This window comes from Penicillium riverlandense (assembly GCF_028828495.1).
Source record: "Penicillium riverlandense strain IBT 135883 chromosome Unknown utg000007l_segment0_segment0, whole genome shotgun sequence".
Taxonomy (NCBI): domain Eukaryota; kingdom Fungi; phylum Ascomycota; class Eurotiomycetes; order Eurotiales; family Aspergillaceae; genus Penicillium; species Penicillium riverlandense.
The window spans coordinates 768780-793536 of record NW_026643198.1 but is presented as its reverse complement, the minus strand read 5'-3'; the positions used below and the strand labels follow the sequence as shown (position 1 = coordinate 793536).

At 53.9% G+C, this 24757-nt stretch overlaps 8 protein-coding genes across 8 annotated transcripts; 4 read left to right on the top strand and 4 right to left on the bottom strand.

Moving 5' to 3' along the window:
- Positions 1–255: 255 nt before the first annotated feature.
- N7474_007893 (glycoside hydrolase family 5 protein) lies at positions 256–1425 on the bottom strand (the record flags this gene model as incomplete). Its single annotated transcript, XM_057199303.1, has 2 exons — positions 256–429; positions 481–1425. The coding sequence occupies 2 exons, from the start codon at positions 1423–1425 to the stop codon at positions 256–258; spliced, it is 1119 nt and encodes a 372-aa protein (XP_057050004.1).
- Positions 1426–2336: 911 nt separating this feature from the next.
- Positions 2337–3072, top strand: N7474_007892 (uncharacterized protein; the record flags this gene model as incomplete). Its single annotated transcript, XM_057199302.1, has 2 exons — positions 2337–2454; positions 2612–3072. 2 exons carry the CDS (start codon positions 2337–2339, stop codon positions 3070–3072), a joined length of 579 nt encoding a protein of 192 aa, XP_057050003.1.
- Positions 3073–3194: 122 nt separating this feature from the next.
- Positions 3195–4481, bottom strand: N7474_007891 (Fluc/FEX family fluoride channel; the record flags this gene model as incomplete). The annotated part of the gene is made up of 1 exon (XM_057199301.1): positions 3195–4481. One exon carries the CDS (start codon positions 4479–4481, stop codon positions 3195–3197), a length of 1287 nt encoding a protein of 428 aa, XP_057050002.1.
- A 204-nt stretch (positions 4482–4685) lies between these two features.
- Positions 4686–5612, top strand: N7474_007890 (uracil phosphoribosyltransferase; the record flags this gene model as incomplete). Its single annotated transcript, XM_057199300.1, has 3 exons — positions 4686–4862; positions 4939–5038; positions 5176–5612. 3 exons carry the CDS (start codon positions 4686–4688, stop codon positions 5610–5612), a joined length of 714 nt encoding a protein of 237 aa, XP_057050001.1.
- A 653-nt stretch (positions 5613–6265) lies between these two features.
- Positions 6266–8751, bottom strand: N7474_007889 (C2H2-type zinc finger protein; the record flags this gene model as incomplete). Its single annotated transcript, XM_057199299.1, has 3 exons — positions 6266–6407; positions 6460–8560; positions 8616–8751. The coding sequence occupies 3 exons, from the start codon at positions 8749–8751 to the stop codon at positions 6266–6268; spliced, it is 2379 nt and encodes a 792-aa protein (XP_057050000.1).
- Positions 8752–14325: 5574 nt separating this feature from the next.
- N7474_007888 (putative cell division control protein Cdc25) lies at positions 14326–18155 on the top strand (the record flags this gene model as incomplete). Its single annotated transcript, XM_057199298.1, has 3 exons — positions 14326–14406; positions 14486–17741; positions 17818–18155. The coding sequence occupies 3 exons, from the start codon at positions 14326–14328 to the stop codon at positions 18153–18155; spliced, it is 3675 nt and encodes a 1224-aa protein (XP_057049999.1).
- A 1710-nt stretch (positions 18156–19865) lies between these two features.
- On the bottom strand, positions 19866–20928 carry N7474_007887 (Mov34/MPN/PAD-1 family protein; the record flags this gene model as incomplete). Its single annotated transcript, XM_057199297.1, has 2 exons — positions 19866–20842; positions 20904–20928. 2 exons carry the CDS (start codon positions 20926–20928, stop codon positions 19866–19868), a joined length of 1002 nt encoding a protein of 333 aa, XP_057049998.1.
- Positions 20929–21406: 478 nt separating this feature from the next.
- N7474_007886 (putative microtubule associated protein (Ase1)) lies at positions 21407–23892 on the top strand (the record flags this gene model as incomplete). The annotated part of the gene is made up of 4 exons (XM_057199296.1): positions 21407–21523; positions 21586–21638; positions 21695–21909; positions 21959–23892. The coding sequence occupies 4 exons, from the start codon at positions 21407–21409 to the stop codon at positions 23890–23892; spliced, it is 2319 nt and encodes a 772-aa protein (XP_057049997.1).
- Positions 23893–24757: the final 865 nt, after the last annotated feature.

Sequence of the window (24757 nt, the reverse complement as noted above, 5' to 3'; positions counted from 1 at the left end):
CCGATGGCTGGACCCACAAATATGCTTCTTTGCTTCTCATTGGCTTAAACTGGCAGTCGGGCCCGATGTGTTTATGTAGAAGGGGATGATTGAGCTTGGACAACTACTGGTAGCATGTATTTCCAAATAAACCGTAAAGCTTGCTTGATCTGGTAATATTCTTCCTCCTTTGCCTTGCTGCACCATTTACAGTCCAGTCTGCGAACCATATCGCCGTTTTGTGAATGGCAAGTCAACTAGAATATCGTTTATCCTTCAAGAGAAAATGTTCCAGTTCTGGACAGTAGTCGCGCTGTTTGCACTGCCGATCGCAGTAGTAATATCACCCTTGCTGCTGTTGAGACCGATCTCGAATCCATCGTATCCCGTGCAACAACCACTGTTGCACGTTTCAGTACCATCGTCCCCAGGAATGAATTGCCAGTAAATCTGATAATATAATTAGCCATAGAAATCTATATATTGAGTGCGCAGACTTACCCAAGGGTATCCAGCCGCGTTGATGGCAGCAGCCTGATCATCAAAATCACTGTTGTAGGAAGTTGCCACGCCCCATTCCTCAACATAGATCAATTTGTTCGCAGCTGCTGCAACCTTTTCATCACCGGAAAGAAGGCCAGACCAAGTTGATGCATCGCCAACATAGCTATGAATGCTCATCAGATCAATGGAACTGCAGTTAAGTGCCGCTGGCAGCATGTTATAGCCATGGCTATGATCCCCTCCAATGCCGCCTGTAGCAACCTTGACCGAAGAGCTCCCAAGAACAGACTTGAAGTTCTGAGCCCGCCCACACAACCAGTCCGACGGATCATCATTCGCGCCACCATCCGTGAACTGGAATGGCTCGTTCTCAAGATCGAACGCGAGAATGGCATCGGACCACTGTCCCCATTTTTTGCCGCTGCTTGGAGACTGGTAGTTCAGAATAGCCGCAATGCGCGCGTCGTACTGGGTCTTGGCTTGGGAGTTGGAATAGAAGCTTGTCCCATACGTCGAGCAGTAGATGTCACACCCGTTACCCGCGGTGCTGCTATCGTGGATATCATTGCCATCATGTGGGGAGATGATGGCTTTGATCCCTTTGGCTGATGTCTGCGCGAGAACGGCATCAAGCTTCGCCAGTGTGTCGTAATTGTAGTCGCCGATCGTGGTCTCGAATTCGGAGATGTCGTCGACAACGTTGCTGCCTTTCACGCAGCCTTTCGAGAGACCGTTCACCCAGATGCGGATCACTTTTGCTCCGTCGCTGGCGAGTTTGTCGATGTAGTAGGCTTGGTCAGATGAAGAAAGGCCATGGAGGAAGTAGAGGTTTGAGCCCGCGAATGAATTGGATGACCTTTTCATCCTGGGGATTCCATGGACGGCCACACTAAGCTCCAGCAAGAGGACAACGGCGGAGGTTAAGCGGAAGTGCATCTTCATTCAATTGAAGCCGATAATAGAAAGTACCACTTGTTGAATCTTGGAGAAAGGAGTTGTTTCCTTGTTGCGGTCGATGAGAAATGTCGAGAACGAAGGGCAACTGGCATGTCTTTATACTCCATGCAAACCAGATACTGCAGAATTACCTTGATCTCCAAGTGTGTTTCACAACACGGTAGCACTGCTACTTTCGGTATTCTTCATGAAATATGTGCTTGTGATCGTCTGTCCGCCGATCAATTTACCCATTCGAGCAGTCTAAGTCTCGCTGCTCCGGACCGGACGCGGGAATGATCCATCACGGTTGATCTCCGCAGAAGCAGAAAGTAGAAAGCGGGGGAACCTGGTGCTCGTTTCGCATGTCGATGTGAAGCAAAGCATCAATAGTATCTATCAATTCTTGCTATTTCATCTTGACGTTCAAATAATGCTACGTCGGGCCAGATGCCCCGTTCAGCGATTCCGAACTCCCGTTCTCAGAAGGGGCCGTTCTCGAAATGGAAACTGGTATTTTCTGACGCCAGGGTTTCATTGACCCGATGTGTCTAGCAACTAGTAAAGGACAAACAAGCTCATCCTTGATCTGTTTCCCCTCTCGTGCTCAGATCTGTTGCCGAGATGTCCTCCACATATCATCCGATCTGTCCGGAACGGGATATATGGCAACTTAGGGTCTAACTCTCAGATAGTGTTTCATCTAGCCTTTCTAGAATGGCTGCCCCTGCTACTATGAGTTAGTCTCAGAGTGAAGCCTTTCCTAGGGGCCGAAACATGCACGCCTCCACGAGGTGGCGCAGAGCCCATCAATTCGGCCCCCAACCCGCAACACCTGGACAAGATCAACGTCTCCACCTTCACACCTCCCTCCACACACCTCCACAGTCTGACACAATCAGAAAACCATCGCAAAAATGACCATCTCTACCCCCTACACCCCGATGCCCTCGCTAGGCCACGAGCTGGGCATCATGTTCGGCTTCATGGGCGCCTGTGCGTTCACGATGGTGGCGTATACTCTGTTCTGGCGTGGTGAGTTGCCTTGTGCTGTGTCACGTTCCTATTTTCCCTTCTTAACTACTCCACTCCTTTTCTTCCCTTACCCACTCTCTACCCACTCTATACACATAGACTGTTTGGCGCGTATGACAAAAGAAGAACTAAAAGGACTAACACTCCCCCGCAAAAGCTGCCCAACGCCGCGCCAAAGACGAAGACCTCGCCCGTCGCAAAGCCTTCCACACACGCGGCACGCAGCGCCTCCACGACGCCGCCGGTGGCGCGACAGGGGTCTTTGATAAAGATCCATACGGGCCGTTTGGGCCGGGAGTAGGAGTGCGCATGGGCGCGAAGACTTCTTCTACTTTCACGCCGAACAATATCAATAGCAATGGCAACATCAGTGGCAAGGCCAACAGCAATGTCCATGAGAAAATGGTTGATCGCTATGCGCCGCTCCCACTCCCGCCGGATCGGGTCGAGTTGCCGGTTCATAGCCAAGGGGATGGAGTTGACGTTGAGGTGCCTGTTATGTTGCAGGGGAGTGAGGGGAGTCGTGCGCAGTTGCGTTTGGAGGAGCAGGGAGTTTTTCAGAGGGGAAAGTTGGGGGGTGCTCATGGTGGGAAGGGGACTGAGGTGGAGTTTTTGTAGATGATTATCTTGTATGGAAGGCGTTGGTCAGGGCTGGGGTTTTGGGTAATATTTTGTATGTTGTGTGATATCAAAATCCCGGGGGTATCTATTACTTGTCTATAGCATTATTGGGTATATGTTCATCCACACACCGGATCAGCCCATCCGCGCGTCCACAGCAACGACCCCATAATCACCACCAGAAATCCGAGCGCCACGCCCACGCTGGTGACGCCGTACACATACGCATGGCGGCGACGGGAGAGAGCATTCAACTCAGCAACCCACGTGCTAACAGTAGTCGAGGTGCCGCAGAATCCATCCATAATACCCTGCAACACCTGGCAACCGATCCAATGCGAGGGCCCACCGGCACCAAGACCAGGTACACGCTGCAGGTCAAAGCACATACCCTCGATGATCGTCCCGAAGATATTCACCACAAAAGTACCCAGCGGGAACGCGGGAATGCGACTGTTCAGTCTCAGGGAGACAAAGAACCGGAGCAGACAGCCCAGCGGCGCGAAGACGAGCGCCATCACTGCGCGTCCGCGCCACACCTCCCTTCCCGGATCGTGTCGGTCTGGCGGCCAGATTGCCAAAAACACAGCCCCGAGCCAGCAGCCCCAGGCCAGCACGACGACGGTCGGGTCGACGATGCGCCGGGTGAGGGCGAAAGGCATCGTGGGCGTCATCCGCGTCAATGCCAAGGCACCATGCGCACCGGCGATCAGAGCGGAAAGACTCAGCGCCACCGTGATCAGAATCACCGCCACCAGCGCCATGAAGCTATACCCGCCATTGCGTGGCGCGATGCTGGCCCCGACCGGCAGCGAGGGATCAGGCAGCTCGTTAGCGAGAGCCAAAAAGACGTCGCGTATAAATGATGAGAAGGAGGTAAGGCTTCCGCAGAACCCAGTGGTGAGACCAATATACAGGGGGATGGTCTTTTTAACCGCAGCGTGTCTCTTCGCGTGCTCGTGTGTCTCATGCGCGTCCTTCGGCTCTGCGGTATCATTGTGCTGTGTCGTGCCCCATTCCTCCCGGAACAGATTCTTGTCTTCCATTAGAAACCCCATCAGCAGACTGCCTGCCGCATTCGCCCATAACACACCCGTCACGATGGGGGCGCCCGTGTAGAAGGTTAGCGCTTGCAGACCCAGGCGGCCGAGGGTGCCTAGGAGCGAGAATAATATGAGGTGTGATACGACATAGAGGTTTGTTGCATGTTTGGAGGCGCGTTTTCGGGGGGGTGGTGTTGGTAAGGGTAGCTGGGTCTCCGGGATCGCGACGTCGGACTCGGGCCATGGTTGTCGCTGTGCAGGGAGGGAGGCGACGGGCTGTGGAGCGACGGTTTCGCTTAATGGGGGCTCGGACTTTTCGTTGGCGGGAATGGCATCCTCATGGTCGGAGGGACCGGGTGGCATTGTGGCATGGCTGAGTGGAGGAAAGTGCGAAGAGGAAGAAGAGTTTGGGACGAGGTGATAAGTGATAAAGCTTAGTTGGAGATAAGCCAGTGTCTACTGCTCTCACCTCACTCTCACTCTCACTCTCTGCCGCACCCTCTTCTGGACTAATATCTATTTCCCTTCTACTCTACCTTGATCTGATCCCATCACTACCATCCAGCAATGTCTCTCCCCCCAACCATCCACGTCTCCTCCCACCCCTGCCTCCTTGCCAAGCTCTCCCAGCTACGCTCGCAGTCTACTTCCCCGCGCGAGACGCGGGCCCTAATTCACGAGATCGCCTCGATCTTAGGCGTCGAGGCTTTTGCAAGCGCCCTTAAGCCAGCGCGCACAGGGACGGTATCTACTCATTTCACTCTTCGACTCAGGAACACACGGGACCTCCCACCATTCAGGCTGACGGATAGTGCAACAGGACAAAACCCCGCTAGGTGCCGAGTATGAAACGCAGGGCATCGAGCCTGCTGATCTGGCGCTCGTGCCAATTCTGCGCTCGGGATTGGGCATGGTTGATGGTAAGAATAACCAGTCTTTCTTTTCCTATCTCTTATCATTTACAATCCTTTGAACCAACTATACTGGGTCCAGAGTGGAATCAAGACCCACATCGACACTTCCTCTAGAGAAGCAGCTAACACCCACACCACGCCAGCAATCAACGACCTCCTCCCGACAGCAGTTCCAATCTACCACCTAGGCCTCTTCCGCGAGAAAGTAACCCTCCAACCCGTGGAATACTACAACAACCTGCCCTTCCATCGCAGTGAACTCTCCCCGCAGTCGCCGGCCTCGCTCGACCAGACGGCCAACACGGCAGCCGCGACGCTAGCCGTCCTTCTGGACCCCATCGTCGCGACGGGGGCAACGGCCGAAGCAGCGATCCAGTTGCTGCGCGACTGGGGCGTGCAGCGCGTTCTGCTATTGAGCGTGCTGGGCTCGGCGCAGGGATTGCATCGGGTGGCGGATGTTTGGCCTGAGGGCGTGGAGGTTTGGGTTGGGGCTGTGGATGAGGGATGCAATGAGAAGGGGATGATTGTGCCCGGGTTGGGGGATATTGGGGATCGGTTGTTTGTTGCTATTGGGAAGTAGATACGAAAGGAATTCAAGTGGATAGGTTATGCCCCCGCCAAAATAAGACGTAGTATTCTGCGTGTAGATTATACTTATAGTACATGGAAAAGCGACAATGGAGAAAACATGTGCAAGGGAAACAGAGACGAAGCACAACAAAAACGGCAAATGCGGAGAGGAGACTAGAAATCAAATCAAGTGCGAGGGCGGGGAAAGAGAATAACAAGAAAACCACAATCAATACAAAGACCGGGCAAGCCGGCATTAGAAAAGAAGGACAGAAAGACCAAAAAATCCAAAAGGTATCAAAACGGCACAAGCAGACGGGACGAGGGGGCACGATTAGGGGCTAATGTGGAAAGAACAAGAAGAAAAAACTCCACGGAGTGCGAAAAAAACACGCAGGACCAGCCAGGTGTCGAAAAAAAGCAAAGTCAAACACCGCACCAGAGTCCCGCGAAGGGGAAGTATGCAAATAACCAAGAACCGGCCGGGAATCACCACCAGGCATTACGCAACAAGACACCTTGCCGCTTGCCCATGGATTCCCGACCCTTTCCAAAAAGAAAAAACAAAAACCCAATGTCCCAAAGAAAGCGTCCACAAAGGAGAGTAAGAAACCCGAAATCAAGGAGTGATAGGAAAAAGCAAAGATTGAATAGGTCAGTGACCTAATAGGCGGTGCCGACACTAGCAAGCGTCTTGGTCGGCATCGCGTGGATCGGTTGGTCCTTGCCGACTCGCAGCGAGTCCTCGTAGCCAACCAGGGCCTGGGAGTGCAGTTTGAACGACTCCCCCATCAACTTGGTAATTCTATAAAGACAGTTAGCGTTGCAATCTAATGGGGAGAAGAAGTAAAACTTACCCCCAAACCACCACACCGTCTAGGATGTTACCCCATACACGGGCCACGGTGGAGCTGAGTTTCCCAAAAGCGTCGATGGCATCATCATCGAATAAATTCCGCACCTTGTTGTAGATGGCCAGTTCCGCCTCAGTCGCGGGCTCGTCGTCATGTTCCAGGCGATAGAGCCAGAGACTCAGGATGACCATCAGATCCAGGCCGCAGAGAGGGTGCTCGACACTCCAGTTGGTGGCGGAGGTCTTTGCAACCCAGTTGATGCCCTGAATGGCAGCAATCTCAATGCACTCAAAACATTGCTGAACGACCTTGTTCATTTCCTGCGATCGCTTGACTTTCTCGCGAGCCACAGTCATAGCGGCTGCCACCTCGTATGAGGAGTGGTAGCGCATGGCCTCCTGGATGGACTTGAGGTCAACTTCCAGGCGCGCACGAGTGTTGCGGTACACCGCCATCGAGTTGAAGATGAGCGGGTGGCCCTTCTGCGGCGTACTCAGGGGAACAACAATCGTTTCCGGCTCGCACACGTCCAGAGAGCTCTCCCAGGTCTCCAGAGCCAGGCGCAGCTTGTACTCGGTCACCACATCCTGAAGAGCCTCGAAACTGCGCTTGTGATTCCACACCTGCAAGAACAGAGCATTGATGAGGACACGAGTGGCGAAGGCACTATAGCGGGTCTGCTCGCCCTGGAAGAGGAAGTCATGCGCCTCGCGGACAGTGAGCGTGCCGGACGAAGCCAAGTTGCGGCGCCAAGTCTCTTCATCGGCGGCGTCGAGGTTCCACAAAGACTCCGACGACGGAAGCTCCAGGTTGTCGAACTCATCAAAGCTCATAGCGGGGGTGTGGTTGAACGTGAGCGTCAGCATGCCGAAGAAGATGTACACGGCGAAATAAGTCCGGCGGCAGGACTCATCTTCAATCCACTCTTCACGGGATGGAGAGGCGCCCTGGCGAGCCTCCGTCCGCAGCTTGTACTGATAGCGATTGCCAGCGACCATGTTGGCTAGCAGACTCTTAATGGAGCAAGTCCACTCGAGTCCCTTGGCGTCGCCACTCCAGCTCTCAAACACCATGTTCAGTAGAGTGCTCTGCATCGACCACAGGGGGCACTTGCGCGAGTCAAAGTTCTCCTTGTGCTGCAAGAACTGGTTGACCAAGACCTTGGAGCCGATGTGAAGGCTAAAAGCGTGCTCGCGCTCAAACGTGTACAGAGCGCCGATTGAGAGGACAGCAAGCAACAGCGGCGGGGAGGTCGAGTTGGGCTTGAAAGACTCCTGATGAAGGAACGGCAGATGATGGTGGTACAAGTTGAAGTACGTGGACAGATACCGGTTCAGCACAACGGTGGACGGCAACTGGAAGGTCTCCGGCAGCGCGCCCAAGGTATCAAAACTCTGGATGCGTTCCACCACCATATTGCGCTCCATCTCGTTAGCAATCTGGGGAGCCTTGGGCAAAGTCAAAGCCTGGCTCGGCCCTGGTGACCGACGGTAGTTGACCGGGCTGACGGGACCCGTCATAGACGGATACGGCGACAGCGCATTCGGCGTGGAGTTTCCAGACATGGGCAACGAGTTGGACAGCGAGTGGAGCGACGGCGCGAGCACATCACCCACGGGGCCATAGCGGTCGACGAACGTGGGCAAATGACCATCGTGCTTGGAGTCCGCGGACGAGACGAGCGTATCCCAAGGCATCTGGGGCAGAGTCGCGTTACCCGACAGGTACGAAACGGAATGATCGAAGGACCCGCGGGCGGGAGAAAGCGAACGTTCTGAATCGGCGCGCTCGGAGACCTGGGTTGCCGCTGCTGCAGCCTTATGTTGGAAATCTGTCATCAACATGGCTGCAGTTTCAAGATCGACCATACCATCGCTGCTTGCCTCGATCTGCTCCAGCGTCGCCGGGTCGATGGTGATCGAAGGCTTCGACGGAGCGGATGCCGTTGAGGCCTTCTGGGCTCCACCGCCGCGGCGACGACCCTCCGCAACCAGGGGAATCCCGCCATCTTTGGCGTGAACAGTACGGTCATGGCGTAGGAGAAGATCGCGGCGAACAAAGGTACTCCGGCATTTTAAGCACTTGAATGGTCTCTCTTTGGTATCTGTAGTCAAGAGGGGTTAGCCGTGTTGTCGCGTATCAAGATGTCCAAGACTTACGTGAACGTTCATGTCGGCTGCGGTGTTCGCTGCGGCTGAAAGCGCGATTGCAAAACTGGCACTTGTACTTCTTCTCGGGGGCGGATGTCTTCTTGGCCGGCGAACTGCTGGCTGTCCCAGGGGCTGAGGGAGCCATGTGTGTAGCGGTGCCGAACGGAGGGAAGCAGGACCGGGGATTATTGTCACAGTGACGGCGGTATCGTTCCCTGAGTGAGCTCGCACCGATTCTGAAGGCGTGTCGACGACAAGAGGTCGCTGGGATGTCTGATCATTCCTTGAGTGTGCTTTGGGGGGGTGGTTTGTTCGAGTCGAGTGTTCCGGTAAGTGTCCAGCCACAGGCGGACGGATGGTGCGAGTTGAAAGAATAAGGAAAGGAAGGTACGGGGTTATGTTGGAAAACCCGAAAGATGTTGAAGCGAGGTGGGATGGGGGGGGGGCAGAGGAGGGAGGGGGAGGGAGGAGGGAGTGAGAGGAGGGGGAAGTAGATGGGATGAGATTGTGAAGAAAGAAAAGAAGAGGAAGAGAGAAAGAGAAGAGGGGGGAGGGACCAGAGCGAGGGGGGAATTCAGGGAGGGGGAAAGGAAGTGAAAGGCCGTGGGCCCAAGCAGAGAGTCGCTTACCGACACCGCGTGAGTGACGAGGGGCGAAAGCGGGACTGGAGGCTGGGGGACTGAGTTGGACTACGGCCACGCACTTGTTCTTCCTATCTGTACAACCCCCGTCTTCCTTCCACCCACCAGCCCGGTGCAAATCAGACCTGTCCCTGTCTAGCCCCTCGATCGATGGACAGGTCGTGGCAGCAACCAAATAATCAGGTGGCTGGGATGATGATTCCCCACCCCCCCCCCTTTCACAGTGAACTTGTTCGCCCTGCCCAGGCGGATGCGCCGGCCAGTGAGGTATGCAGCTATCCCGCCCGGTCATTTTATTCATTCATATCTCTCGACTCCGTACTTCCTCCCCACCATCCTCACCCCTCGAGCCCCTCTCGGGATCGGCGCATCCCACTTCGAGATCGAAGAAATGATCAATGGTGGATGAAGCCACAAACAGCGACGGTGCCACCCAGATTGACACATCGCGTACTTTTGTCCAGCAACTGTGGCGCCAGCCCCGCGAGTCATGAGGGCTGAAACACCAGAGGTTCTGTACTACTTATCAACCACCAATAGACCAGCGGCCTTGCTTTCCTCGGCAGATCTCCTGTACCAACCCATTTTTGATTCATTATTGAATGAATCGAAAATGAGAGGGCCAGGATACGACTACTCGAACGACTCACGCGCCATCGACCCGCTTTGTTCAGAGACGCGATCTAGTGCGGTTCGGGGCTCCACAACTGGTACACTAGGGAGCGCGGCAGATCGGATGTCTCCCTTACAGACAAAGGAGAACCTGTGAATTCTCGCCCCTCCGTGGGGCAGCCACTGCATCATGGCCGGCCACGACGCGGACGCGGTTACTTGGGAAACGCGTGTGAAGGCTCATTCATCGCCCGAATACACCGCCTGCGTCTTCTCTGAGCGGTGAAAATTATCCACTTGCCGTCCCTGCAGCGGACCGGCCCTGTCAACGTTCTCGACAACTTTTCTGTCTGGTCAGATTCCGGGAAGCGAGGTGAGATGGATGGCCGATCCACCATTCCGCGAATCCCTTTGGCCGGGGCAAGGCCGTGTGTCTCATTCCATCGGTGGATTTTGAGCAACTCCCACCACCGAGGCTGCAGCCGCGGCCCAATAATGGATCTGCGAAAGTGAAATCAAATCGGGCCGGAGACAAATCAAGTCTGCCTAACGGACTCCACACCACACGCCAATGCCGTTGGTAAGAATTTCAGGAACCTGTTCCCCGACGCCGGCCCCTGGACTAGTGGACACCGACAGCCAGGCTTTCGCTCATCATCGTCCCGACAACTGGAGGACGAGAGCGCGACCCGGCCCCGCCGAACATCCAAGTCGGTCTGGAAGTTGTGTGTAGATGTCGGTGAGGATGAGCTTCAACGAGCCAGCTTCACCGCTTCATGATGTCGAGCAATTACGACCTTGTGCGAGTCTCCACTGATTAATCATTGTCAGGATTTCCTTTTCGTCACTCAAGACCCATTGTGCGCGCTATCCCAAAAAAGCCTCTCGCTAAAGGACGGATCCCGTCCGACTTCCCAATCGCTTGGAAAGTATGATGACGAATGCTCCACAGGCAGAGAAAACGGAGTCCGTCGCAGTTGTGTACTACGGAAGAGGATTACGTGGGATCATCGTTGCACAGAAAATGATTCCTTCAGGAGCGGGCGGATGTCTCGCCCCGTCCCGACCGACGGGAAATGGGAATCTGGGCCTGGACGATGGCCGCAGAAATTACCATCCGCCCGCGAGGCTCCAAGCGATTTGTAGGCATGCCAGATGGAGCTGAACCATGGAAATTGGATCTCCGGGGGCGTACCATGGATCCAGTCGACGGGCCGCATCTTGGTTCGCAGCTGAGGCACGTTCGATGCAGGATCATCCTTGAACAACCGAGACAAGCTGCCAGGGGACTGCCGGCTGCACCGGAAATAAGCATCCAATGCAGGGGATGGATCTTTCCATGTACTGTCCGATCTGTTATTCCGTAGATAGTCAATCAATCTCGCGACGAGTCTCTCACGGGAACGACTATTGGCATATTGAGTCCATAGTCTAAAAGTTATTGAATGTTAGGCGATACATAATAGCCAGTTATGAAAAGCCCACGGAATTTTCTCGAAAATCCGACAGGGAAAAGACGGAGAACCCGGCGAACTTTCTTCCACCGCGGACATGGCTTGGTAAGGTTCAACGTCTGCGACGACCGTCGTTTATAGCGTCATAGCCTAGTCGTTAGAGCGGGATGCGAGTGGGGGAATTGAGAAAAAAGAGGGGCGGTTGGCTAAATGTGAAAGGGGAAAAGGGGGGGCAGCAGTAGGGCTTTACCTGTTAGCAGTTAGCATCACCCGACGGAACGGTTCACCCATCTCTCAGGGGCCGGTCGGTGGCCGCCATTGGGTCCAGCCCGGGTAGGGATGCGTTGGTGCTGTGGATGATGTCGCTGGGTCTGCAAGGCACAGGGGGGCTGTTTGGTGGCGATTTTGGCTGATCAGGGCGGACTACTATGGCGTTCTAGTTACTGCCTGGATGTTGTCAAGGCGGGCATGATGATGGGTTCATTATCGTCGTTGAATAACTAGATTGGGCTTAGGTTTGGAGGGTTGCTCGGTGTTTGGGCTTGACTGTCTGACTTGCATAGATTTGGGTTTCTGTTCTGGAAAGAGGTTGGAAGCTAGGTTTGGGATTGGTAATAAGATTTGCATTTGAGGCTATACTTCTGTGGTTTTGTATGTATGGTTTCTGGATTTCATATGGTTATTTGTTAATTGTTCACAATTAAATTGCTTGGGCAGACTAACAAATGCTTCCTAAAAGAGTGTATATGTTGGTATTCGTGTTCAGCTTAGAGCCTTCTCTCGAGTATCCCAATGCGGCAATCCAAGACTGAGATGTCGATGTCATAGGGCTGGACCATCAATGTACCGGTTTCAATTAATCGACTCCCTCTCCTCTAGGGTTTGAGTTTGTCATCCACTGGGCTGAAACCTCGAAGATATATATCGCGAACTCAAACAGTCGGAAGTAGGTACTCCTTCCGACATAGGGTTTCATATTCTCAGAGACAGGATATATATAGTCCAAAATTTGTTTTATCTATACCCTAACACCTAGTCTCGTCTCAAACGAGGAGGCAACAAAGGAAAGAGAGAGAGAGAACCCCATAGATCAATTCCAAGGGCTTGACATGGCCCCTCATTTTCCAACTCCGGGACCTACATCCCTGACCCTTTCTGCCCAACCCACACTAACGGATCTACGCACCCATTGACTCCAGTACAGGCTAAATATCCCCGGCAAATGCCCGTGAGTTAGTATTATTCGCCACGTTGAACCAGGATATGTAGATTCCCCAGCGTGTCGCAACATGTCTACTCCTTCGTTCATCCTCCCTCCTCCCCCAGTCCACTTCAGCGGGGACGGGATTGACCCAAAGAGTCCTGAGCCCACCCGGCAAACCTCACGAATCGTGCCGTCCCTGCCGAGCCGCCAATAATGGACTTAGAAATGGCCCAGCGCGCCTGGGCAACGCGGATGTGCATGCATAGTCTCCCCCAACTGCCGGGTCGTCTCTACCGAAATGGCGATGATTGCCAACGGTCTTGCAGCGTGGACATGGATTGGGTGGTGCAGACGGGAGCCTCCTAGGTCCTCGTGAACGACTGTACTGTACTAGTTAACCCTGAAAACGGGCCGTTGATGGCTGTCCTGAACAAGAATGACCTAACTGATCGTCGTTGGATGACGAGAAATTCAATGGAGATTCAGTTGACTGTCAGTTACTGTAAGGGTTTGGGTTATGGACTGCCGAGAGGAGAAGCTAACTACACGGCGGCCTCGATGGATTGACACCAAACCATTCACCTAAACATGTTACAACAGTTCATTTTGATCTTCGAGTCATTTTCCTCTCTATGTTCAGCCACGCGTGAAATCATCGATCGTGATGCCAGGGATCAATACCGGGAGATTTCAAGTGCACCAATCAACCTGCCACCCCTGAGGCATAGATCCGCGCCATCGTTCGAAGTCAATTATTTAATGATCATCAGCAACTGCCTGTGCGTAAATAATAACAATACGGCTGGCCCGCAGCATACCCAGGGTTCTCGCCGCCCCGTGTAATAATTCCCGACAGCAGTCTATAGTTAATCAATCAGGAGCAAGGGTGCTGTCAGCAACACCAGTAAGCTAACGCGCCTCGCGTCTGCTCACTTGTTTGGAGCACCAGCCACCGAACCAGGAAGGAGGTCAGCAATCCGATTCGAAAAAGATGTAATTCGTTAGGGCTCGTGGTGGTTACGCCCCGAACACTACTACGGTACCTTTCTTGAAGGACAACGGGGACTCCGTGAGTTTCCGTCACACTGACCTCGCGGTTGGGTTGGATATTGTCCGAGTACACAGCGCTGGTGTTGGCCTCCTCCTCAATCCGTCATTATCCTCGCCCGACTGACACCCATGTGCTCATCGGCCAGAGCCGCGGTCGATCCACCACGACGCCCGTGCGGGCCACAGAGTCTGGCGGGACGGAAGAAGGGGTTGTGGGCGAGATCACGGTAACACGGTATGTAAGTAATCATAGATCAGTAATAATCAGGCCGTAGAGTAGGTCGTAAGTAGGCCAGTGAACCGAGCAGTTCGTCCGTAGTAAGTGAGCACTCCGTGTCGCTCAGTTTTCCCCCCTCTTTACTTTTTGGAACGGTAACGTTACCACCCACACTACTCGCTCTCCCCACTCCTGACCAGACCGTTCTCCCCCCTTCTCCTTCTCCTTCCATAATCCTTCTTCTGCTTCTTTCGCCGCTGAACATTATTCTTCTTCCTGCTCTGTTCATACCCTCTTCTTCTTCCTTGCTTGGTTCTGTCTTTGTCTCGTGGTTGATCCCCCACTCACTCTCACTCTCAGACTGCCCAGGCTGGCCAGTCACACCCACTCGGGTCAGTGGGTTCGGCAAAATTGCAACCCTCCCCCTCCAACAGGAATCCCAGCCATGAGCCCCGCGGTCTAACTCCTAGAGAGAGAGAGAGCGTGCGAGAAAGCGTTTCAGTTCAGCACTATCCCATCTGGTGGCCCCCAGCCACCCCCAATGTACGACACCCGCGCTGCAGACCTGGCCGACTCTGGAGGCTCCGCGTTGGCGACCAAGTCGGGCACGTTTGCGACCGTTGTTGAATACACCAACGAACAACCCACCAACCCCACAACTCCCTCCCGCTTTCGCAGCCGCGAAAACAGCACCTCGCGAGACTTCCCGACCAACCGGTCGCCTCAGCGACTCAATCCTCCCCCTCAAGATGGCGGCCCCCGGCTTCGCGGTCAGCCCCGAGCCCCCACCGGCGCTGTTCGTGCGCGCCATGTACGATTATGATGCGGATGACCACACCAGCTTGAGTTTTCGCCGTGGCGACATCATCCAGGTCCTGAACCAGCTCGAGACCGGGTGGTGGGATGGAGTCATTGACAATACCCGTGGTTGGTTCCCCAGCAACTACTGCCAGATAATCACGGAGGCCGACGATTTCGGTGAGCACCTCGGTGAGCACCTGCGGATGCAGGGCCATGACGAGGCGGAGATCAGTGCGGGCTCGGGACTGGAAGATGAGTACGGCGAGGGGCATGACGAAGAGGACGAGCTGGACTCCGCAGGCAACCCGCGCGATTCGCATCCAACCCTCCCCATCGAGGGGGTCCCTCAACCCAAGGAGCAGGAAGAGGCGGCATTTTGGATCCCGCAGGCGACGCCGGATGGACGTCTCTTTTACTTTAATACCCTCACTGGCTACTCGACCATGGAATTGCCCTTTGAAAACCCGACTGCGGCCAACGAAAATGGCCCCTGGGACCGGACCAATTTTTTCGTGCCCGACCAGACTCGGCCCCCTCCTGAGATGATGGCGGGCGGTTTTGAGCGTGTCGAGGACGAGTACGACGGTTCGGCCTCGGAGGCGGAAGGAGAGTCGCTGATGTTGGCTTCGCACGGATCGATTTCTCGCCGGCGCCAGTCCTTGATGGATGGCGTGTCTCCTGCCACCTCGATGGATTCCTTGTACCCTCCCAAGACTGTCATGGATACCAAGGGCTCGGAACATATTGTCAAGAGCCACCAGACTTCGTACAGCACCGATACAACCAGTCTCAACACCTCTACCACCGAAAGCTTCTCCAGACCCTCTATCTCTTCCAACGCTCCGCAACACTTTGTGGACGATGGCTTCGCACCACCGGTCACCTGGCCAATGCTTGTTGATAACATGCAATACGCTGTGGAGGCTTACCGTCAAGCCCTCCTCAATGGCGAACGTTCAGAGTATGTGAGGAAGGCCGAAGACATTTCCGACCATCTTCGCATGCTTTTGGCTGCTGGTTCAGATACGACGGACAATCACTCTGGCAACCCGTCCATCATCTCCACTAATAAGGCATTGTATCCTTACTTCCGGGACATGATGTCCAAATTCTCCAAACTCGTTCTTTCCTCCCATATCGCCGCTGCCGATTGGCCAAGCTCCGACTCGGTGAACAAGTGCTTGCAAGAGGCCGATGGGGTCATGCAGGGTGTGCTGGGTTATGTGGAAGTCGCTCACCAACAACGTGGTGAGAGTATTCGTCGTGTTATCCCCGGCTTCGTGAGCGGCAGCCCCTGCGGTGGCAGCTGGCAGAACAATGGCGTCTCCTTGAATGCACCTGGCCCGACCTCGTTCTTGGTTCCAGAGGGCGGTGATTCGCGGGTGGAACCGTCGGTGACTCTTGATGCTGTTCTGTTGGACCAAATCGATGTTCTTCGCAAGTCTCTGGTCGGAAGTATCCGCCGGCTGGAAGAACATTTGTCCCTCAACCAGAAGGTTATCACGATCGTCGAGCACGAAGATCTCGCGGACCAGATCTCTGCTGCAGCAATCAAGGTCGTCGAACACTTCCGTCCTTGGCTTTCGGCTGTCGAGTCGATCAACCTCGCGCCGCTGGGAACCAGCTTCCAAAATCCCCAACTGGTCGATTTTAGCTTACAGAAACAAAGAGCCTACGACGCCGTTGCAGATTTTGTTTTGGGCTGCCAGGCAATTTCTGCTCCTCTCGCTGATGAGTGGGCCGAATTGCGTGGCGATTCTCTCGATGACCGGTTCACTGCTGTGAAAGGCATCGCTAGACAATTGGAGAATTACATCTCACAAATTGGCTTCTCGCTGTCGTTGCTCCTTGAACAGATTCCCACGGAGCCCACATCCATTCTCCGGAGTGACAGTCGCCTGGATGAGGTAGATGAGTCGTTCAGCGGCAACCACAGCCGTACGGAATCCTCCGTGACCAAGGTTGGCGAAGAGTCAATCGGCATACCTTCTTCCTATGCCGTGGATGATGACTCCCAGAAGGTGCGACGTAACATGGACAAGGCTCAAAGGTTCTTTGGCCAGGCGCCTCCTTCATCCATCACCCGCGAGCCGGTTCAGGAGCCAGTTCGGGAGCCCGAAGAGACACCTTGGTTCCTGAAGATGGATCACGAAGGCGAAGTGTTCTACGATAACAAGGGCGATACTCCTGTCCTAAAATGTGGAACACTGGCTGGGCTGGTTGAACAACTTACACGTCATGACAAGCTCGATGCCTCATTCAACAATACCTTCCTCCTTACCTACCGCTCCTTTACCACTGCCTCGGAACTTTTCGAGATGCTCGTCCAACGTTTCAACACTCAGCCTCCGTTCGGCCTGAGCCAAGACGACATGCAAATGTGGACCGATCGCAAACAGAAGCTTATCCGATTCCGGGTTGTCAATATCCTTAAGAGTTGGTTCGACCAATTCTGGATGGAGCCCAACGATGAGACGAATATGGATCTCCTGCGGCGAGTCCACGCTTTCACCAAGGATTCTATTGCAACCACAAAGACCCCTGGCTCCCCTACCCTGCTTGCTGTCATTGAGCAACGACTTCGAGGTCAAGACATTTCGGTCAAGCGCCTTGTTCCAACCCAAAGCACTGCTGCGCCGCCGCCGATCATTCCAAAGAATATGAAGAAGCTCAAGTTCCTCGACATTGATCCAACGGAGTTTGCCAGGCAGCTGACGATCATCGAGTCACGTCTGTACTCCAAGATCCGCCCGACTGAGTGCTTAAACAAGACATGGCAGAAGAAGGTTGGCCCGGATGAACCAGAACCAGCCTCGAACGTCAAGGCCTTGATTCTGCATTCGAATCAGTTGACCAACTGGGTCGCCGAGATGATTCTGACGCAGGGAGACGTCAAGAAGCGTGTGGTAGTCATTAAGCACTTTGTGAATGTGGCTGAAAGGTGTCGCACTTTGAACAACTACTCGACTTTGACATCTATCATCTCTGCGCTTGGAACTGCACCCATTCATCGCCTTGGCCGGACATGGGGACAGGTCAGCGGTCGCACATCCACCATTTTGGAACAGATGCGCCGGCTCATGGCCAGCACGAAGAACTTTAACGATTATCGCGAGACATTGCATTCTGCCAATCCGCCTTGTATTCCTTTCTTTGGTATGACTCTCAACTGCCATGATCACAATCCTTTCCCCCTTCGCACCACTATCAGTAAACTGACCTGTTATACTAGGTGTCTATCTTACCGACTTGACTTTTATCGAGGACGGTATTCCGTCTCTGACACCATCGGAGCTGATCAACTTCAACAAGCGAGCGAAGACCGCCGAAGTAATTCGCGACATCCAGCAGTACCAGAATGTGCCGTATCTGCTCCAACCGGTCCCCGAACTCCAGGATTACCTTCTCAGTAACCTCCAAGCCGCTGGCGATGTGCACGACATGTACGACCGAAGTCTGGAAATCGAGCCTCGGGAACGAGAGGATGAAAAGATTGCGAGGTATGCTGAAAACGCGAGCAGAGACAAGAACTCCCTACTTTTTGCAAGCACCGTCGCGGTTCTGCGGTGATTTTTGGCTGCAATTTTCTACCCCATACCCCCATGGAGTGTCTGGCATTTGCTTGGCGAATACCCAAATTTTATGACATTATGTGCTTTTGCTATTGGACGAAGACAATATCCTTGAAACTGACCGCTTTTGCTGCCCCGTAGACTACTTTCCGAGTCCGGTTTCCTGTAAGCCGCGGCGGGGGAGCCACATGGACCCCCTGTCGCGCAACATTCTACGGGACGGCACCAACCGAGTTATCAGCAGCCTCGCTCCAAGATAAATCGCCATGGCGGAAATGTCTCCAATCGAAATCCGCCATCCGTCTCCAGCGCCCACTTGACAGGATCATGGCGCCCTCTCATTCGACCAGTCGGGAAGGGCTTTCGGCCCGTGGACCGTGCCCAAGACATCCTAGCCTGCGCATCCCCGTCGGTCCCCTCCACGCATGACTTTGTTCTGAGCAAACTTGTCGAATTTACCCGGATTCTGCCGTCCAATGCCTTGATCAACCCCACAAATTGGGTGGGGCGGGTCGTATTGATCTGCGACCCTCTCGACCGGAGCCCGATTCCACCGAAGTCTCTCGCCGGTCTTCGATCGTGCTAATCCCTCACCTCCTAACCACCCATTAAACCAAGAGCATCCTCCCACTCCTTCTTTTTGCTAGGAGTTGACTGTTTCTATTTCCTCTGCCATCTCTACCTCTTAGACTTTTCGCCCCCATCGGTCGGGCCCATGGTCCCTTGTTTTTTCTGCCTTGTCCGCCTACCCACCACGCACATACTCATCCCTTTCTTCTCGGTGTACATATTTTTCTTTTCTTCTCCCATCCGGTTATGACCGTGTTTTACGGTCATAACACTACTTGTTCTCTAACCCCGAGGAACGGTCGATCCGATCTCGCAAGGTTAATATGTCCTCGATGCCGTCCGTGAATTAATGATCCGTCACGAACTTTGGGGGACTGATGTTTTTTCTTTTTCCATTTCAGATGGATGGATTTGCCACCATGTTTGGCGAGCAGGATACCTTTTTGTTCTCCCGATTTTGTTGTATCTATTGTGTTCTCTTTCCCGTCTGATACTCTCATCCCTATCTCTCCCTGGAACTATTGCATATTCCGTGTCACTCAATAGAAGCTGAATTCGAGATTCCCCGTGAATTCTGGATAGAATCTTAATATAGAGCAGCATTGCTTTCCATACTTGATGGTCTTTGTATAGGGGGAGGGCCAATCGTCGACTTTTATGTGGTGACACTGCCTAGGTTCACACTACTCGCAAAGTACCGCGCAAACAAGAGCATGGAGTCCCCGTCCTTCGCGTGGAAGCGGTATAGGCGGGCTACTGGATACGGCGCAGAACCAATCGCAGATAGCTAGAGTCTGGTGAGTACGTGTCTCCCTATGCAACCGTCAGTCACCCTACATAGTATGCCGACCACAAGAAGAACGAGTAACTAAAAGGAAGAAAGTCACGCAAGTTTGTCTAGTGTTTCATCTCGTGTGCAGGCTCTAGCTGGCAACTTCATTTGCTAGAAGGTCCTTCTCCTGTTGCGTGATGCAATGTGTCAAAATATGATGATATTGATATTTTTTAATCGTCATTTGTCATATTTCTTTCTTGGTCTCCGAATTCAGCCAGCGGAGACTTGGGTCTTTGTTTCTGAGCATTACTCATTACTGCTTGTTATGCTTTTCTTTGTTACTGTCTGCAAGTAGCACCTCGATCAAGCCTCGGTCTGGCTTTGATCTCCAATGCCCTGGAACAGCCTCATCTTCACCTCAGAGGCGAGTAAACCCTTCACTTCCTCCGATACGATCCGTTGTCCACCGCGAACCACCTTGTCGAGTTGCTGATCCTTGGCGGAGGCACTATTGCCGCGTGGCCCGCCGTTCTCGATCCCCCGTGCAGCTTTGCGCACCTTTTGGCTGAGATCCATCATCTGCTTGCTGCCGTAGTCGCGAGTAGCAACCAGCGGACTTTGGCTGAGTGTCGCAACCCAATATTTATTCCAGAGAAGGGAAAGAATCTCGGAATCGAGAGTGCTCTTGAAATGTGACACCTCGAGGGAGTAGTACTGGTTGGCATGGGCGCCAAAGTCCTCCGCCTTGCCAAGCGGGATGGTCTGGTACTCATCGTCCTCGTGGGCCTCTCGCGGGGGGACAAAGTCTTGCGGGAACGTGCGAAATGCGCCGATCTCAACCCGCCCCGCCGAGATCGTGCGCTCGGGATCAATCACCACCGCCACGAAGGGTCCTCCCATCTGCTGCGTCTGCTGCGTAGCCACATCAATCCCGGACAGCCAGCACCCGTAGCCCGGGTGGCTGTGGTACCAGCCCACAGCGTTTTCCATGCGTCCTGCATCCCGGCATGACTGTAGATATGACACCATGTACTCGTTGGCCTCGTCCTGTGCGTTCACGCGAGTCTCCGTGCCCTCAACCGGTAGCCGGAAGGCATCTGTCACCACGAATGTATTCGGCAGAATGTATCCCTGCATGAGACCCATCACCTCGAGCGACCCGCCGGACCGGGCGTGCATCACCATCTTCAGCAGCGCGGAGGCTGAGATCCGAACGTTCTTGAAATAGTATGGGTCATTCGCCCATGGCCGTTCGGCATCGAGGGCTCGCTGTGCTACTGGGTCGTATCTGTAGAGGGCGTCTCGTTGCGGATCAAAGACAGTGATCGCATTTTCGAGCTCTATGATGGCAAGGCTGGTCAGCTTGCTGGCTGTTTCTGGTGGTGATGTGGGAGTACAAACCCCAGGACTGCTGGGCAGCCTGCATTTTGAAACGAGGTGGAGCTCGCCTGTGTTTCCCTTGATGGAAATGTGAAGTTGTAGGTGAATCGTAGCAATTAATACTCAGGAAGCACTAAATGGAGACAGCGGGGGAGAGTTAGTTACTCTCTCCATTGGGAACCCCGGGCGGTGTGTGTCTGACCGGCAGAAACAGGCGGTGAACACAACCCGTTGCCCCGGGCGACCCGCCGAGCACGAGATCTGGGAAAAGCGGCCGATCGTTACTATGACCCGTCGTTCCTGGTCCCCTCATAAACAATCATCTCTCTCCACCTGCTGAAACCCAGGCCTTTCGTTTTCCAACTCCCTCATTGTTCACATCCTCCCACACACCCGCCCACCGGGCTCTCTCTTTTGCTTCCATCGGCCGTTGTCCGACGCTGCGACTGCCCGGCGCTCTGTCGCCCCGGTTAAAATAACATTCCTTGATTGATTGTCACCTCACCCAAGGGGTGGTGTTTCCAATGGCGGTAGACACGAGTTACCTGACCACTCAGGTCAACAACATCGTGTCCCAGCTTCATGGCATTTTTGATGAGATCGGAGTCCCTGGCCGTGAGCGGGAGTCTCGTGAGGCAGAGGTATGTTGTTGTCCGGTCGCGAAAGAGGTCCTCGTCGCCGTGATATTGATTATACTATACAGCTGTTTTCGGCCCTGTCAGACACTCTTCATAACCATCTCAAGCTTGTTGACGAGTGGGTAAACACGTCCAAACCCCAGCTACGCGGTGCTAATCAATGTTTGTTTACAGTGAGAAGGAGAAGTTGACACAAGAAGCTCAGCGGCTCATCACCACCATTCAGCAGATGGAGGCCTCTCTGGGTGACGAGAGGGCCAATGGCCGTTACGAACTCAACCGTGACGATTTGCGCGTCACGTATCCGCTCCATCGCTGCATCGCTTTCCTCCGCGAGAAGAGCGAGGCCATGAGCAAGTTGCACCGGGAGCGCTTTGAACAAGTCAAGAGTGAGTTTATCTCTCAAATTCTTTGAACTGTCTTGCTGACTTTTAATAGAACTGGTTGATGCCCTCGAATCCTATTCCTCGCACCTCGAGGCCTCCTTTGTTTCTATTGAGTTGCCGCCCACCGCACCCGGCTCCTCTATTCCCCCCAGCTTTGATCTTTCTCCTTCGTATGTCACAGCCCTGGACTCCGAATTTACCAGAGTGTACGAAGAGTACCACCGCCGCGTGTCTCATGTCCAAACCACCTCCGAGGAGATGATCAAGCTCTGGGCAGAACTGGGCACCCCTCAAGTCCAGACGGACTCCAACATTGTCAAGTTTTACCGTGAATCTCCTGAGCAGCTGGGCCTGCACGAGAACGACATTGCCAACCTGATGGGCAAGCGCGACAAGCTGATTGAGGAGAAGAAGGGTCGCGAGCGCAAGATCAAAGAACTCAGAACCTCAGTGGAAAGCCTCTGGGAGCGGTTTGGAGTGGAAGAAGCGGACCGCAAGGCGTTTCTTTCTGCCAACCGCGGCTGTGGACTCCGTACCATCAACGAGTTTGAGGAGGAGCTTGCCCGGTTGAACGAGCTGAAGAGACAGAATATGCATCTCTTTGTGGAAGATGCTCGCTGCCGTCTCCAGGAGCTTTGGGACAGCCTTTACTTCTCCGAGGAGGAGATGCTGGATTTCACTCCTGCTTTCTCCGATGTGTGCAGCGATGCCCTGCTCGAGGCGCACGAGGCCGAGATCAACCGCCTTGAGGCCCTCAAGGAGCAGCGCGCTCCTACTCTGGAGCTAATTGATAAGCATCGGAGTCTCCTGGCGGATCGTGACTCGTTGGCCTCCTCGAGCCAGGATGCATCTCGTCTCATGGGCCGCGGAAACAAGGGCGAGAAGCGCGATCCTGGAAAGCTCCTCAGGGAGGAGAAGATGCGCAAGAGGATTGCAAAGGAACTTCCCAAACTCGAAGCAGAGCTGCGGAAAGAGCTGGAGCATTGGGAAGATGAATATGGCCGGCCATTCTTGGTTCACGGAGACCGGTACCTCGACACCTTGGCTGCCGCTGCCGCTGCCGCCAGGCCGCAAGGGCGCTCTAAGACGCCCTCGGCGCCATCGTCGACTACGAAATTAGCTGGCGCAAAGTCTATCTCACGCCCTGGCACTGCCGGCTCCATGCGAGGACCTCCCCCGCCGCGCTCGGCGACCAAGACCCCGACTAGCAGTGGACCTGTGAAGCATAACACTATCGGTTATTCCGGCGCTCGATCTGCAGGAGCAAAGTCTCCCTCCAAGCTTCCTGCCCGTGCCCCGCTGAGCAATATGCCCCATGGAAACAACTCCCCTGAGCGTCGCACTGGGCCAGGCTCCTACTCGTCTAGCACGGTCAATGGAAAGATGGGACCTCCTCGTATGCCGCCACCAAGGATGCGAGCTCTGACCGTTGAATCAAACAATGAGCGCGGCAACTATAACAACGCGGAGCCGCCTCGCTGCAATAGTTCCATGTCCAGTGCCTTTGTGAGGCCTGTCAGCCCTGAGGACGTTTATGATGACCGCCAGCGTTCCTTCATGAGCTCTTCTGCTCTATCTCATTCCCGTTCAACTGGACTCTCTCAATCCTCCCATTCTTCGCAATCCTCGCTTTCCCTAAACTCCTCCATGCAAGGCTACCCGCGGCCGAACCCTTACCTGCAGCACGCACCTCCTCCGCTGGCCTCACGCATGCCATCCAGTTCTTCATCCGCCAATACTGCATCGTCCGAGAACTGGGAGACATTCGATGATGCGTCTGACGCGGAAATGGACGCAAATGACGTCTACTATGCCAAGCTCCGAGCCGCCAACGGCAAGCGGTTTGCTCCCGATGATGGCCTGGATCTGGGAGGCAAAAAAGCCAAAGGCATCCGAAGTGTGAGTCCCGATGGTCCGCATGCTGGGCAGGTCCTGCGTGTGGCGGGCAGCGACAACGAGTGGATCGAAGAGTTCGAATCTTACTAGTAGTTTCGACTTTATCGATTTCCCATTTTGGCATGATGCATCCGGCGCTGATTGGACTTCACTTCTTTTTTCTGCCCCTTCCCGGCGCCTTGGACATTGGGCTGTGCTTACGCGACGATTTCGGTGTTTGACGAACCTACGACCGAGATTTTGCACGGCTCACGGCTCATGATGGACCCTTGACGTTCCTTTACGATAGAGCTCCTTTCCGCGTTCCTTCACGTGCACAGTCGTGTGTGTGATGCTTCCCAAGTTGCCCGACCTTTCATCTCTTTCTTCGTGTTTAAATTATGAGCCCATCATGTCAAGCCTGTTCATGCTCTCTTTCCTTCGTCTGTTGATTTTATCAAGTCCAGCGCTGCCTGTTCAGCTTTTGCTTTGTTGTTAACAATCCAGCCCTGGGCTTTTTCTAATTGTCTTTTGTGGACGCTTTCTTGGGTCCTTCGGCATGGTGTTTCTCTTCTTCTCTTCCTTTGTCATTTCCTTTTCCAATTTCTTTGGCTCGGTGCTTACGGCTCAGTCTTGTTCATTTTCCTATGCCTTTTGGTTTCATGTTGTTAATTTTATCTTTTTTGTACGGTTCGACTTCTTGTTGGACGATTTGTGGGTGATTCTATCTCCGTGAATGCAGTGATTCATTGGATCTGGCTTCGTAGGCGCTTAAGATATCAGTAGCTCTCTCTGCACTTGGATAGATGAACGTATGGTCTACCTTAATCATTATCATAGTCAGCGAGATAGACATGCCGACACTATTTGTTCTTGACTAGGGCCAACTGACAAGGTGTATATAAGCAGTTATACAACAATACTATAGAATTATTTCCCTCAAGGCTTTACCCTCAGCCTACTATACAGTAACATC